We start from the raw sequence: 15058 nt of genomic DNA, 5'->3' as shown, positions 1-15058 counted from the left end.
TTACTTCCTAGAAACATTTATTTTAAAATGTCTAAGAATATACGGAATAATCCTACATATAAGATGTGTTCTTTGCTACTATTGATACATAGAATCTTTAATGAGATATAATTTGCTATAGTATAAATTGCTCCCATACCAAAGATGCTACTTCAATAGAAAAGTCTTGGGCAAAGCTGTTAATATCTGTAACATAAAGGGTTTGGAGATGACCAAAGCCATATTAATTCTATTGTTCCAAATGTAGAAGTACTCCAAATATTCCTGCTGTTCTGTTTCTTCAGAGCAAATGCTCCTTTAGAGATATTTAAACAGTATCAGGTTCAATTTATCCTGATAAGGGGAAAAAGTTACGGACCTTGCCTGTCAAAATAACAGTTTTATTATGAAATCATAGTTTTGATTAAGCTTATTTAACAATCTAACAGGAAACACATGTTGGGAGTACTTCAGACACTTGTCTCTAAATACAAGGGTATGGGGTTTTCCAAAGACACAATGAACTTCTACAATTTTAACATCTGTTTAGATCTTGAAAAGGTATTTTCATGAGCAATTGTAAGTTAAAAATAAATCTCAGTTATTTGCTCTTTCTGTAGTGCTGCTATTGCCAATGTAGGGACTGCCTAAAGCAAAGCATAGTTTTACCATCTTTCTTTTGTCCCACCAGGGCTCTCCTTATGTTCATTATTTCAACTATTTACACTATCAGATTATCTAATCACAAGTCTTTAAACAACATGCAAATTTCCCTTTGGTCAATCCTGAGCCATAACCCATACACTTTCCCAAATCAGAAATTGAGGAAAAACCTACATTTCAAGCTAGCTTGAATATGTCCAGAATCACTAGTATGGTTAATGTCATTAAGTTGTGGAATAATCTAATCTAGATATATTTTTAAGAAAAAATTGTGCTTGAGAACTTTTTCTCCTAAGACCTTTATCTTCCCTGTCAAGTGGAAGATCACATTCTTTGAAGTGACTCATATTTCATCATTTATGCCAAATGGTGTTAACTGTGCATCAGATACTTAGAATATCTTGAAAAGTGAGGAAAGTCGTGTCTCTAATAGACAAAATCGCATCTATGGAAACTTAAGCTTTAATTGTTAAGAATAGGTCAATTAAAACCTAACTTCATTTTAGCAAAGCCTACAATGTAATTATCACCTCAGGTACATTTGGGAAGTGAAGAAAGGACCGGAGTAGAACTGGAATAAAATAAAAATTATCAAATGAATTCAGTAGCATGGTATATATATAGACACACACACACACATCCAGAAAATTATAAACTATAAATCAAGAAGTAAACTTCATGACAATGTTTTAAAAATGACTCTAATCATTAGTAAAAGTTCAAAGTTAAAATTTGGTCTAAGTTGATTTGCAGTGAAAAAGGGGTTAAATTTGTACTACAAGGCATATCTTACCACTCTTGGGAAAGACTGGCCTGGTGCTTTTTGGTGAAAATGATGATAATACCACTAAAGAAAAATTTATTATTGAATTTTAATCCAGTGCCTTGTATTTACTACTTTAAAAAATATCATGGAAGTCCAGGCATAGTGGCTTACGCCTGTAATCCCAGCACTTTGGGAGGCCGACGTGGGTGGATCACCTGAGGTCAGGAGTTCGAAACCAGCCTCACCAACATGGTGAAACCCAGTCTCTATTAAATACAAAAAATTAGCCGGGTGTGGTGACAGGTGCCTGTAATCCCAGCTACTCGGGAGGCTGAGGCAGGAGAATTGCTTGAAACCGGGAGGCGGAGGTTGCAGTGAGCCGACATCGTGCCATTGCACTCCAGCCTGGGTGACAGAGCGAGACTCCATCACACACACACACACACACACACACACACACACACCCCAAAACAAAAAAACACTGAAATTTCATCTTATCAGAAATGTAAAGAACAATGAGGTCCTTATGAAATAAATTAGGAAACTAAAAAGCGGCTTGCTCAATTTTTCACTTCAACAGCATTTATTAAGTGTCTGCTATGTGCTGAACAATAAGCTATGTTTTAGGGATACAGAAATAAGACGTAATTTCTGCCTTCAATTAACTCTAGATTTACTAAGTTTCATAAGACAATTGAAAGTTTAAACTATTCTTAAGAAGAAAAATTTTGTTCATTGAAGAAATTGTTTAGAAAATGTGTGGATATACTCAGGCCACTGTGTAGAGCCACAAGAGGCTAAATACAACACAATTGTTGGTGCTATCTTGGATAAACTTATCCTTTAGGATTAAACTAGAAGATACTTACTGATTTACTTGTTACAGTTATGATTTGATATTTTTGGTTATTATGAAAGCAGACACATATGCATCAACTGATTCAAGCAATATTTATTAACAGCCTATATGTACCAGATACCTGGGATACAGAGATAAAACAAAGTGCCTGCCTTCATGATTTCCGTATCTTAGTGAGGGAGATAAACACTAAACACGGATACAAATAAACATATGTGAAATAGTAGCAAATGCTATTTAAAAACAGACAAGCAAGCAAGTTAGAAAATTAGAATGCCAAAGATGCTGCAGATGAGGGAAGGCTATTTTAGGTAAGATGGTCAGAGATACAATATTGAATTTAGAATCTATTCAATATATTTAGGAGGAGGATATTTAATAGCAGGTCTAAATTCAGTCAGTACCTTACCATATCACCAATGCTTTAAAATAGGAAAATACAGGTAAGGTGATATTGAACCTATAGCAAACATTCAAAGGAGATATTCACAACTGACAAAGAATAATGTGTTTAGAGGGAAATAAGAGAAAGAACCATGGGAGAAATGTATAAATAATAATTACCAAATAGGAATTGGTGAGTCATCACAATTACAAGAACATATGTACTGACATGGTAAGGAATATATAGGCCAAACAAATTCAGTAAATAAGTCTTCAGAATACTTGAGTACTATGATGTTTTATTTTATCCCCATAGATTTTACACAGGCAAGAAAAAAATCAGTTTTTAATGTTTCGGTGCTTATTTCTGCTGAAACAGATGAACAGTAGTGGGGTGCCTAAAAGTGTTTTTGCAAATTACCTCACAATCAAACTTACTGCTTCTCAAAATAGAAGGTGATATTTTAATATTCTATGTGTATGTGTATGTATACACATATATAAATATTTATTGTGTATATATATGTGTATGATTTTACAGAAGAAAATTAAATGTAAGGATAACTTTTTAATACCAATTACTAAGTCCTGTCACCACCAGCATTACATTTGTTTTTTTTAAATGAGGAACAGAAAAATATATTTCTCTGAAACATGGTGTATTTTCATAAGTAGGTATGACATTAAAAAATTATGAAATAATCACATACATTATATATTTATAATTATAATAATTTTTATAAATATATAATCTCTTGAAGACTTAAATAAATGCTTTTAAAAGATTACATATAGAACAAACCAACACCCAGATCATCTTGCCGTTATGTAACAATCAGGTGACTTGACAAAGCTGTAGGTGGGTGTTCCTCCCCATCATTAATCCTCTGTGAATATTTTTAGCACTGACTCTTTCCCCCTTCTATTAACAAGTAATTAAAAATCTTCCCATTGAAAGTAGACATTAGGAATAGGGTTATTTTTCAGAAAGCAAAATTCAAAGCAAAACAATAAAAATCCATTTTAATTAAATTAAAATAAATTTCAGTATTTTGGGACAATTAAATTCTTAAAGTTGTAGTGCGCCATGGCAGGCTTTACATAAAACAGCACTTTTAAATGTATAATGTGGAGATGGCCTTTTTAATGTTTCACGTTTTTTCTTTGACCTATTGCTTAGAAAACCAACAAAACGAACCACACAAATTTGGTTTAGTTTCTGCGATATCCCGAACCAGATACAGCCACAAAATATTAGGAAAGAGCAGTGACATCAGCATCCTTTTGAAGCTATTGTTAACTTGGGGTGGGTAATGAAGGCCAAGAAGGGTTTTATAGTTCATAAAATGCACTTTGAAGGAGGCAACTTCTAAGCTTAAAAAGATCCCAATTAGCATGTATTGTGAATGATTACATTGTATTAATTCTTGGAGTTGGCTGGATTCTAGTGCATCCATCTTGTAAGATACGATATGCTCATGTATGCCACTTAATTTCAGTGTGGTCATGATGAAAATTCTTCGCATTTATCCCAAGGGTATTGAGCTTAACATATGGTAAAATGGAAAGTAAGTACTAGAACAGTGGAATTATAAAATAATTAAAACATAAAATGGAGTATCACACCTCTCCTTCTCCATGTGAATGTGAATAAATATTTTTCATTTTGAGAACAAGGAGAAAAAACTATTTAAATTTTATAGCTTGGTGTGAAATTTCAAGAATGATAAGTTATATGAATTAAGAGAAGATTATGGAAACTATACGAAAGGCTCAATTCCTTTATTAGTAATAAAAGTTTTAATCAAGTGCTTTCAACACCATCTTTCTTTGCCATTTCCTTGTATTCGTATCCTTGCTTTGAAAAAAAAACATGCTTGTATTCCCAAATATCAAAGAACAAGATTATTTATAAAAGGACATTAAGTGTTCATTTAGTATGTTCAAGCAAATTTATGCAGCTATACAGTTTTGTGCTTAAAAATGCCTGGGTACAATTGTTTTAGAGAAAGGTAGATGGAGTAATAACCCAATGTATATAAAAGGAATATATATTAACAGTAAACATTTATATAGCACTTATAATTCAGCAGGCACTGTTCTAAGTCCTTTATATATGCTTATTTACTCCTTATAAAAGTCTTACTGATAGGGGTCATTATTATTTTCACTTTATTAAAGGGCCAATACCTCAGCATAGAGAGGTTCAGTTTCTTGCCCAAGGTCTCACAGCTGATCAGTGTAGAGCTGAGATTGAGCTGGTTATTATCCCCACCCACCTCTTGTATAGATTGGACAAGACTATATTGGAATGAAGAGGTCATGTTCTTTGTCCAAGGCTGTACAGCTAGTAAGTGGTAGAGCTGGGATTTAGAGAGTCTGGTTGCAAAGTCCATGCTCCTGACCATGATGCTATGCTGCCTCTCCCTAACTTTAGGCAGGTTATATTTGTAATATGTACTGGCTAGTAAGTTATAGAAAGGAGGAAAATTTTGAATCTTAAACTCAATTTCTATAATTCTAGAAAAGGAAGAGGGGAAAGGAAAGAGAAAGGAAGAAAGCACAAAATTCATAAAAGCCAAAGTATTAACATGAAGCAGAATGTGGTAGGTGATGAGAAAAGAAAAAAATATATACATATAGGTTTTCCCTGAGCCACCAAGTAACCACTGAGCTATCTGATTTGTTGGTTGTGGTCCTGTCAGGTGAAAGATGAAAGGTGACAGAAAGAAATACTAATTTTCTTTAGGCCTGAATTATTGAGATGAACATTCTGTCAAAAATACTCAGTACTTCAAAAAGTCAGCTTTTTTGGTAGACATCTCTTTTTCCCCCATCTGGGAGTCAATTTTAAGACATATTATTGAAACGAACTTAAAAAATCCCCTTTTTTGGTAGTAGATTTTTTGGGTTTGTATATGGTCTTGGTAAACTTGACAAAAATATTTAATGAGTTTATTTTGACTTTTTAAATGATGTTTTTTAAAATTAGATACGGCTGCATGGAGCTAGTCTGGGTCTATTTTATTTTAAACTGATTGATCTAGAAACTTCAGTGACATCATTCTCTAAGCATTACTGTAGAAAATTTAGAATTCTAGGCCTCACTGACCTTCTACATACTCTGAAATACTTTACCTGTTCATATCATCAAGATGTTCAGCAGCAAAATAAAAGCTTTTGATTTTAGGATGACAGGCTTTGAATGCACTGCAAAAGGAAACAAAGTACGTTTATTACAAATTGGGAAATAAGTCTGAACCAAATAATTCTGATGGGCAAAATTACCTCAACATCTAACCCAAGTTCACATATATAATGCTTCTATCATGGTGACAGAAATCAGTAAAAAGTTCAATTTTCTGCCCACAAAACTGCTTTCTTATTACCTCAATGTGAAAGCATTAAATGAGCAACCTATAATTTAAAAGCTGGAAATTAAAAAAAAAAACTATCATTCCCTCTTCCCAAATAAAATCAACTTACTATTTTTTGCGGCATTCACTGGCTCTATCAATTTTAAATTCAGGCAGACTGATGAATCCTTCTGCTTTTTCATCCTGAAGAGCCAAGACTCTTGGTTAGTTTATTATATACAAAGGTGTGAAGGTAATGATACTCCAAAACTATGGCTTAGATATCTGTACTAATAAATCCGTTCCTTTAATTCCTTAAATTTGATATTTTAGAGATAATTCAATGCTTACCTGTTGTATTCCATAAATTGAAGACATATTTTGAACACTTAGAATACTACTAATTAAAATATGTATAGAACTTTTAAAAAGTCTTTTTCATATTAAAATGAGAATGGAAAATTCTTTAATTCTCAAAGTGGAATGTGTTTTATAACTAATTTTCTGGTCAGAACATATATACACTTTTATAACATATAAAATAAACGTAGTCCACTTTTGTAATTCACAATTTTCTATTATTCTTAATGTTCAGATGTAAAATATAGGGATGTTTACTGATTCAATTTTCCTCTAACAAATCTCTTATCAAATTTGATTTTTTCTAATTATATAACAATGATCTTTTATTTAATTATTTTTAACTTTTATTTTAGGTTCACGGGTACACGTGAAGGTTTGTTATACAGGTAAATGCGTGTCACAGGGGTTTTTTGTACAGATTATTTCATCACCCAGGCACTAATCCTGGTACCCAATAGTTATTCTTTCTGCTCCTCTCCCTCCTCCCATCCACCCCACTCAAGTAGCCCCCAGTGTCTGTTGTTCCCTTCTTTGTGTGCATGAGTTCTCATTATTCAGTTCTCACATATGAGTGAGAACATGTGGTATTTGGTTTTCTGTTCCTGCATTTATTTGCAAAGGATAATAGCCTCCAGCTCCATCCACGTTCCTGCAAAAGACATAATCTCATTCTTTTTACGGCTGCATAGTATTCTATAGTGTATATGTACCACATTTTCTTTATCCAATCTGTCAGTGATATGCATTTAGGTCGATTCATGTCTTTGCTATCACGAATAGTGCTGCAATGAACATTCACGTGCATGTGTCTTTATGGTAGAAAGATTTACATTCCTCTGGGTATATACCCTGTAATGGGACTGCTGGGTGGAATGGTAGTTCTGCTTTTAGCTCTTTGAGGAACTGCCACACTGCTTTCCACAATGGCTGAACTAATTTATACTCTCACCAACAGTATATAAGTATTCTTGTCTTCTCTGCAAGCTCGTCAGCGTCTTATAACAATTATTTTGTGCATTCAAGAGTTTACAAATGAAATAGGTCAATTTGACTTTCAAATATCTGGCTTGGGGTATGTGCTATATATATAAAGGTCATTTTTCACCTGGAAAATGGAATAAAATCCATAAAATCCTCCTCTCTCTAATGCTGGATGGAAAAACAAGATAGAAGAATTATCCAAAATATTATGTTAGATAAGAGTTATCCCAACTAAGCTAAAACTATCTTTTGCTAAATGCTTTAATCATTGTATCCATTGTTCTGTTCATGATCAAGCTCCTCTGAGTTTTACTATCTCTAACTTTCATTTGATCTGTGCTATATCCATAGCTCCTTATATATCAAGTTCAAGTGAGATTATACTCCCATCCACTATCACAGAGGAAAAAAAGAGTTCTCGATTCTTTTAGATTGTGTATTTGTATGACTGCTTTCACTGCTAAGCTTCCATGCAAAACAAAAATCTGATGCTACTGATAGTGACTGAATGTGTGTTATGAAAAAGAGTAGTATTAAACTTTTTCAATATTTGAATATTTTTTCTTCCAATCTTGGAGTAAGGACAAGACAGTATTTTTAAATCCTTTTCCCAACTTTAATTTCTATGTTATTTTACCCTTGACATTCATAATGTAAACATTTAAAATTCTGAACAATTTAAAATATTCTGAGGTAGTCATTATCTCCGCATAATGATGTAATGAGGGATTTTTACGTTTCTCCTAAAAATATTATCACACTAAAGGTATTTCTTGCAAGGTATACTGTAGAATTCTTCACTCATCTCTCACAAGGCTAACAGTAACAATAACTTGCTAAATGAAACTTAGTTCAACAAAAAGGGGCCACAGTTTTTCATCACTTAAACTTTGAAAGATAGGATATAATCTAGTATATGGCAGACAAACCTGTAAGTGACCTTACAATAAAGAGAAACATAGAGATACTATATCTTGATAATACTTGATTGGCATATAAAAAGTATTTAATATAAATCTATTAAATGAAACTGTAGGTAAAATTATGGCTTGTTTCCTATATTTAAAATAAGGCACACTTATTGAACAGAGGATATTTTAGGTAATTGTGTGATTTGCCACAAAAATGTCAAAAGTACAGAAAACAACCAAATACTTTTATATAGGTGATATAGACATTTACATTAAATAGAAAAATATTAATTCAAGATTTTACAAATAAAATGAGAGGTCCCTTTGAAAAATGTTACTAATAGCACACCTATTTTTTTCAGACAGGGTCTTGCTCTCAGTGCAGTGGTGCAATCATGGCTCACTGCAGCCTCAACCTCCCTGTCTCAAGCAATCCTCCTGCCTCAGCCTCCTGAGTAGCTGGGACTATAGACGTGCACCACCATGCTTGGCTAATTTTTAAATTTTTTGTAGAGACAGGGTCTTACTATGTTACCCAGGCTGGTTTCAAGCTCCTGAGCTCAAGTGATCCTCCCGCCTCAACCTCCCAAAGTGCTGTCATTACAGGTGTGAGCCACTGGGCCCAGCCTACCATATGTTTATTGAACACTTAGTATGTGCCAGGCATTGATTCATTTCATCCATATGATAGTCCAGTGATAAGCATTATTATTACTCCCATTTTGCAGATGAAGAAACTATGGCACAGTAACTCAGGTGGTGTGATTTCTGAGTCTACTCTTAAACACAACATAACACTACATTATAACCTGCCTAGGGAAGATAAAATTATCTAGATATTATGTGTTATAATCGTAGGCATAATAATGTCGTTAAATTATATTTCAACAATATTGAAATGCAAATTGATGAATATCTTAACATGATAGTATTGGACTATTCACCCAGCACACTACATTAAGCCATGTACATTTTTAATAAAATAAGGTAATAGTAGAAATCATTGTTTTAAAAAACTAATAAAGTGAACTAGTAGATGGCTATAGCAAAGGAATAAAAGCAAATGCAGAGTAAAGGGAATATCAACAAATGCTTTTGGCATATCTGTCAAGCTATGTAATAAGTTTTGATATGACTCCTCTGGATATAAATCTGTTGTACTAAAACCCCCCAGAAAATCATAAGAATAATTTAAATGTATTATATATATACCCCCATTGGGCCAAGTGAAATGAATACTTGCAGATTTTCAAAACTAGTCTACTAGATCATTTTTAAAGAAAAATGGAAATAAATTCAGGTGCTATTAGTTTGCTTAAATTAGTAAAGGGCTTCCCCTTCCCCATTCTAAAAAGAAAAAAAAAACAGAAAAAAAGTGTAAAATTTTGAACAAAAGCAAGACATTTAAAAATTAATGTCAAATTTCCACATATAATCCTTTTAGTTAAGCTACTGCTTGGATTAGCTTCACATTTTTATTTACATATACAGAATTTTACTACACTTTATCTGTGTTTCAGATATGTTGCTACATTAGCATAATTGAGACATCTATCTTTCTAGAACCCCAACATGCAATCATTTTAAGAGGGTGGATTGAAAAATACCTAGCAGAAGTCTACTGAATTGGCCTTAAGGTGATTATATGATTTTAAAATATAAGTCTCAAAATGGTTCTTTTGATTAAAGATAGAGAATGGATGAGAAAACAAAATGTGCTTTATCTTACCTCCTCATTAATATACCAATAAAGGGATGCATCCTTTAGGACAAACCAATATTTCTTCCATTTCTGTGAAAAATAACTCTTCGCATCTTTCTTTTTCCAAAGCCAGCCTTCACAGTCACCACGGCCAAGATCTTTGCAAGAAATTCGTCTTTTGCTCTTGCCTGCTATAGGACCTAAAGGGTGGAAATGCTCTTTCAATTTTGTAAAAGGTATGAAAGTAGAAGATTAATCTATAGATACCAAAAAGAAGTATGAGTACTTCACAATCTTAAAAATTTTTATATTGTATTAGACTAGAAAAATACAAAAATCTTTAATATTTTCCCTCACATAAGTGACACACATCTTAATCAGAAATATGTAACACCAGTCTCAAACTTATTGAGATCATTTGTTGTAAAAGGTACCTTGTATTATAATTGCACTGAAGAAGAAGCTGGCAGCTTTCGCACTAGGGGGTTGTGCTCTTCTAAACCACACTGGGCTCAGGCAAGAAAGAGGGCATGGATGAAGTGTGCTGGGGATTATCAAAGAGCAAAATAAGCAGGTAAAGGTTTAATTTCCTTTTCTTACCTTTGTTTTTCTTCTTTGATTTGTGCTGCAGTGAGGACTGCTGAAATGTCTGAAATCAAAGATAAAAAGAATGTTATCTGATACTCAGGTGTGATCCAGAGGACCAGCACACTACACAGAACTCTCAAGAGCTAAATGATGACTCTAAACCCTGTTAGGGGAAGAACTTTTTCCCCACAAAGCCTCAAAACAAATTCATATACATCATGTCACTTAACTTTCTGATCTCCTGTGAAGCAGGAAAGGATATTATATTTACCTGTATTTTGTAGGCAGAGAAATCAGGGCACAAAGCATTTGGTAAAACTAAAGGTTTTTACACATACACACTACTTGGTACCTTTTCAGGGGTATATTGTACTTTGTCAGACAGTATCTCATTTGAGTCTCACAAAATCTAACGAAGTAAGCAGGAAAATATGACTATCCTTTGTTCACATGAAGTTCATTCTATTACATAAGCCACCATCACCTACCGATCTCCTACTTCCTTAGTCCCTAAATATTTCAGCACTTGGAACAATATTTTTTTCTCATGCCTACTTCTGTCACTATTATTGGTGACTAATCTTCATGTAGATGATGTCAGCACCCTGGTTCCTCAGTTCTAATAACCTTTACTTCCCCACTCCTCAGCTACCCACCCCCATAATCATATGTTTGATATCTAAAGCACACACCAGTCTCTGTATCTAATTCATATGGTTTACATAGTCTAATACCTTCATGTCATCACTTAAAAAAAACTTCATTGAGGCATCCAGTTCATTGACCTAACTACCCTCTTGTGCCTGTATTTCTTTCTTTCCTCTTAGTTTCCATGGGATACCATTATAATCGTTCCCTTGACCATGCTCTCTGCATCATACTTGCCGAGCTAAACATCCATCCCAGTTAAACCTACCTGTCTGTTCACTCCATGCTAAGTACCTGAACAGCTTGATATGTCTAGAGAGAAAACCACAACTATATTGATTGGTCTAACTTTCAATTAATGACTACACATCACTGGCTCCAGTTAGTCTACTAAGCCATATTGTTCACTGGTATAATAAGATTAATTACATTCACATGATCAGCTAGGTAAAAGGGAACAGAGATAGCATGTGTGCTTTTAATTCACAGATATTCCTTCAAAATAAAAATCAGGTTACAGATTCTTCTTTTTCTTTACAAAGATATATCTATAAGGGGCAAGTGGATTTTGTTTATATAAAATTTGCTGGTCTTTTTTCAAAATAAATTCATGTTTTGTGATACTTTATTATTTAGTATCATTGCTCATTAAATAACATTCTACTTACATAATAATTTTTGTTCTGTATATGATTTATATAAGTCTAATGAACATAGTACTACGGATGAGTATCAGTCCTAAAGATAAGGGTCAGATAATTTGCTGACATACAAAGCTTTCCAGAAATAATCACCTAAGTATTAAAGCAATATAAATATGAATGTATGTGGTATATGTGTGCGTGTGTACACACACACACACACACACACACACACACACATATCAAACTTTGCAGCATGCATGGTTATAGAAATTCACAAATTTTGAGAGAAAGCATAAAAGATAAAACCCATTATGCTGTGTTGATTTTCTTGAATGCACTTTGCTTCAAAATAATAACTCAAATAATAACTCAGGCTAGTGTGCTTAAGTATAGCTAATTTACAGATAGTTATTTTCCCTACATTGTTTCATGGTAAAATTACTGATTGGGGTTTTTTTCCCTTTTGTATTTCTGCAAGTAATCATTATAGTTTTACAGCTCATTATTTTGAAAAATGACAAAGATGGAGGTGGTTTGTTTTTAGAAAGCTACATAGATAACAGCTTGAAAGAACTGGGTTATATAATGTACCTTCTATGCTTTTTGCATGCTATTCTGTAGAACCTGAATGTCTACTATAAAAATCTACGTGAAACATATTTTATACTCTCCAGGTTTTCTTTTTAACAAGATTACCTTTTCTTTTCCTATAAATATATTTCCATAAAGATCATGACTGCAGAGTATAATCGGTACACTGGAAACCTGAAAACTCCAAGACATTAAATACAGATTTATCCATCATTCAAAGAAGCAAAGCCTCAGATGTCTTTTATAGATATTATAAATATTAAAGTTCTCTTAAGAGAGATTTTATTATTTTTCCAACTGACTTGACATTTTCTAAAATGAAAAAGTTAATTGTATTATATGCTTTTGGGAGTAATGGGAAAATCTATTAAAACTATACAGTTAGGTCTCCGTGCAGAAAAGAGTTAATATAGCAGGCCTGAGGTTGCCATCTTAGAAAGGCCTACTTGCAGTATTCGCCCTTGGTTGGCATCTAGGAACTTGGCTGGTAAACAGTTCCCTATACTGATAAGAAGCTTCCCTAAATGATAAGATTCTTTTGCCCACATGGGGCACTGATTACCCACTTGCCTTCTGGGAGTCTGGAATTTTGGTAGTTGCTAGGCAGAGGATGTCTACATGCCCAGTTCAATACCCTTGGGTACTGAATCTCTAACAGGCTTCCCTGGACAGAAACATTGCACACATGTGATTGAATTTTAGCTGCTGGGAGGAGAGTATGCTCTGTGTGACCTATCATGGGAGGGAGAGAGCACAGGAAGCCTACACATAGATTTTTCTAGATTCCACAGATCTTTCTGTAGGTTTTTTTTTTTTTTTTTTACTGATCTGTCTGTAGGTTCCTGCTGTTTCACTGTTAATAAATCCTAGCTGTGAGTTCAACTATATGTTGAGTCCTCTGAGTTCTTCTAGCAAATCACTGAACATGTAGGTGGTCCTGGGGACATCCCAAACAGCCTCACATTCAAAAAGATCCCTTACAAACTTATATTAGAAACTGTTCATTATTCATAAATAATGGATGTAAATAATCTCCAGAAAGGGTTTTCCTTATGTCATCAGCTACAGTGTTATTAAGCACCCCTGAGGTGCAAATTTATCATCCTGTATCGTCTTTTCTAGTAGAACTGATGGAATTATTCATTGTCAGTGACAGAAATTTAATTGGTACATTTTTTTCCAGTTTTAAGATTATGCAAATTTAATAAGAGCAAGACATTAAAAACAGACATATGACCGTAATTCATAACACAGCTGGTCATATAAGGTGCTATAACAACTAACTGAAAAATGAAAGAGGCCTAGAATCTTTGCATTCATCATAAGTGTATTTCTCATGAGGTAAAAATTCATAATATATCTCATTCATGTATATTTCATATTAGCTTCAGATTACCCTTCTTCCAAGTTTATGCTCAAGTAAGTATATTCTTTAGAAGTTCTTTCACAGCAGTCTGTGAGTGGCAGACTCTCCTAGTTTTAATGAATGAAAATCCTTTCCTCTTGAATAATAGTTTGGCTGGGTATAGAATTCTGAGTTGGGCCTCAGCAATTTGAATATATTACTTTATTTTCTTTCGGCATCTTTTTTTTTCTCTTAAGCCATCTGTAGTTACACTGCCAATTGCTTGTTTTAATCTGTCTTTAGTTTCTCTGTAGCTTCTAAAATATTCTTCTCTTTATCCCTAATATTCTGCAGTTTCACTATTATGTGTCTAGGTTACAATTTATCTAATTCACTCTATTTGGCATTTTTTGTGTTGTATTGAAAGTGTTATTTAATTCTGAAAATCTCTTCAAATGGTCTTCTTTACTAGCCCCTTTTTAAAACTCTAGACATATGTTGGTACCTCTCAATTTATCTTCCATGTGTCCTTCATGTTCTGTATCCTTTCATATTTCTGCGATGCCTTTTAGGGGAATTCATTTCACTGTGTCCCAATTTCCTAATTCTTTCTCTGATTGTATCTAATCTAATCTAAAGTTTATCTTATCTATAGAGTGTTTATTTCATATATTTTACATTTCCAGTATATCTAGTTGGCAGTGGCTCTTTTGAATATCCACTGTTTAACCTTCCTGTTTTTACTTAAAAATGTAGTTTAAGGGCTTTTGTGACTTTCTTGTAATTTGCATTTAGTGAAGAAAATCACCTCATTGTTTAGTTCATTGCCTTTTTAAAAAAAGTATTAATTTTCTCTAGATGCTTTGGAATTTTAGCTTGAGTGGAAGGTTCTTCCTGGAGGGATGTTTCTTTTTGCACTCATCCCTCTTGTCTAAGCGTTTTGCTATCTCTGCCTCCATTCCTTGGAACACTAACCAGGCATTTTAGTGGTGGCAATGGGTTGCAGTTCCATCCATGAAATCCAAGTGGGAGAGGCATGGCCCATGGTTCTGAGTATCTGCTTTTGTTACTTGTAGACACCTAGGAATTCAGTTTTATACAAGTAGCTGTATCTTTATTTATTTATCAGTAACTGTATCTTTAACCTCCTTACTCATGAATGAGGAAGCTCTGTTTGCCTTCCCAGTTGGTTACACCTCTTGAGTCAATTTTTAGATTCCCAACACAGCTGAGGTCCATTGGTTCTCTGATACTCATTAGAGAAGACTCTCAGGCATG

General features: G+C 33.7%; 1 protein-coding gene across 5 annotated transcripts in view; it reads right to left on the bottom strand.

Annotated features, from left to right (window-relative positions):
- Window positions 1–15058, bottom strand: part of LOC116812285 (connector enhancer of kinase suppressor of ras 2) — a 173123-nt gene that overhangs the window by 55472 nt on the left and 102593 nt on the right. For all 5 annotated transcript variants that reach the window (XR_009214309.1, XM_058441493.1, XM_032757989.2 and 2 more), the window contains 4 exons: window positions 10565–10613; window positions 9992–10164; window positions 6138–6211; window positions 5790–5861 (listed from right to left, as the gene is read on the bottom strand). Coding sequence is in view for 4 of the 5 variants with exons in the window: in XM_058441493.1 (XP_058297476.1) it covers window positions 5790–5861; window positions 6138–6211; window positions 9992–10164; window positions 10565–10613 (368 nt within the window). In the remaining variant the exon portion in view is untranslated. The remainder of the gene's footprint in view (window positions 1–5789; window positions 5862–6137; window positions 6212–9991; window positions 10165–10564; window positions 10614–15058) is intronic.

The sequence above is a fragment of the Hylobates moloch genome, unplaced genomic scaffold (assembly GCF_009828535.3).
Source record: "Hylobates moloch isolate HMO894 unplaced genomic scaffold, HMol_V3 SCAFFOLD_7, whole genome shotgun sequence".
Lineage (NCBI taxonomy): Eukaryota > Metazoa > Chordata > Mammalia > Primates > Hylobatidae > Hylobates > Hylobates moloch.
This window is presented reverse-complemented; position numbering and strand designations above follow the sequence as displayed.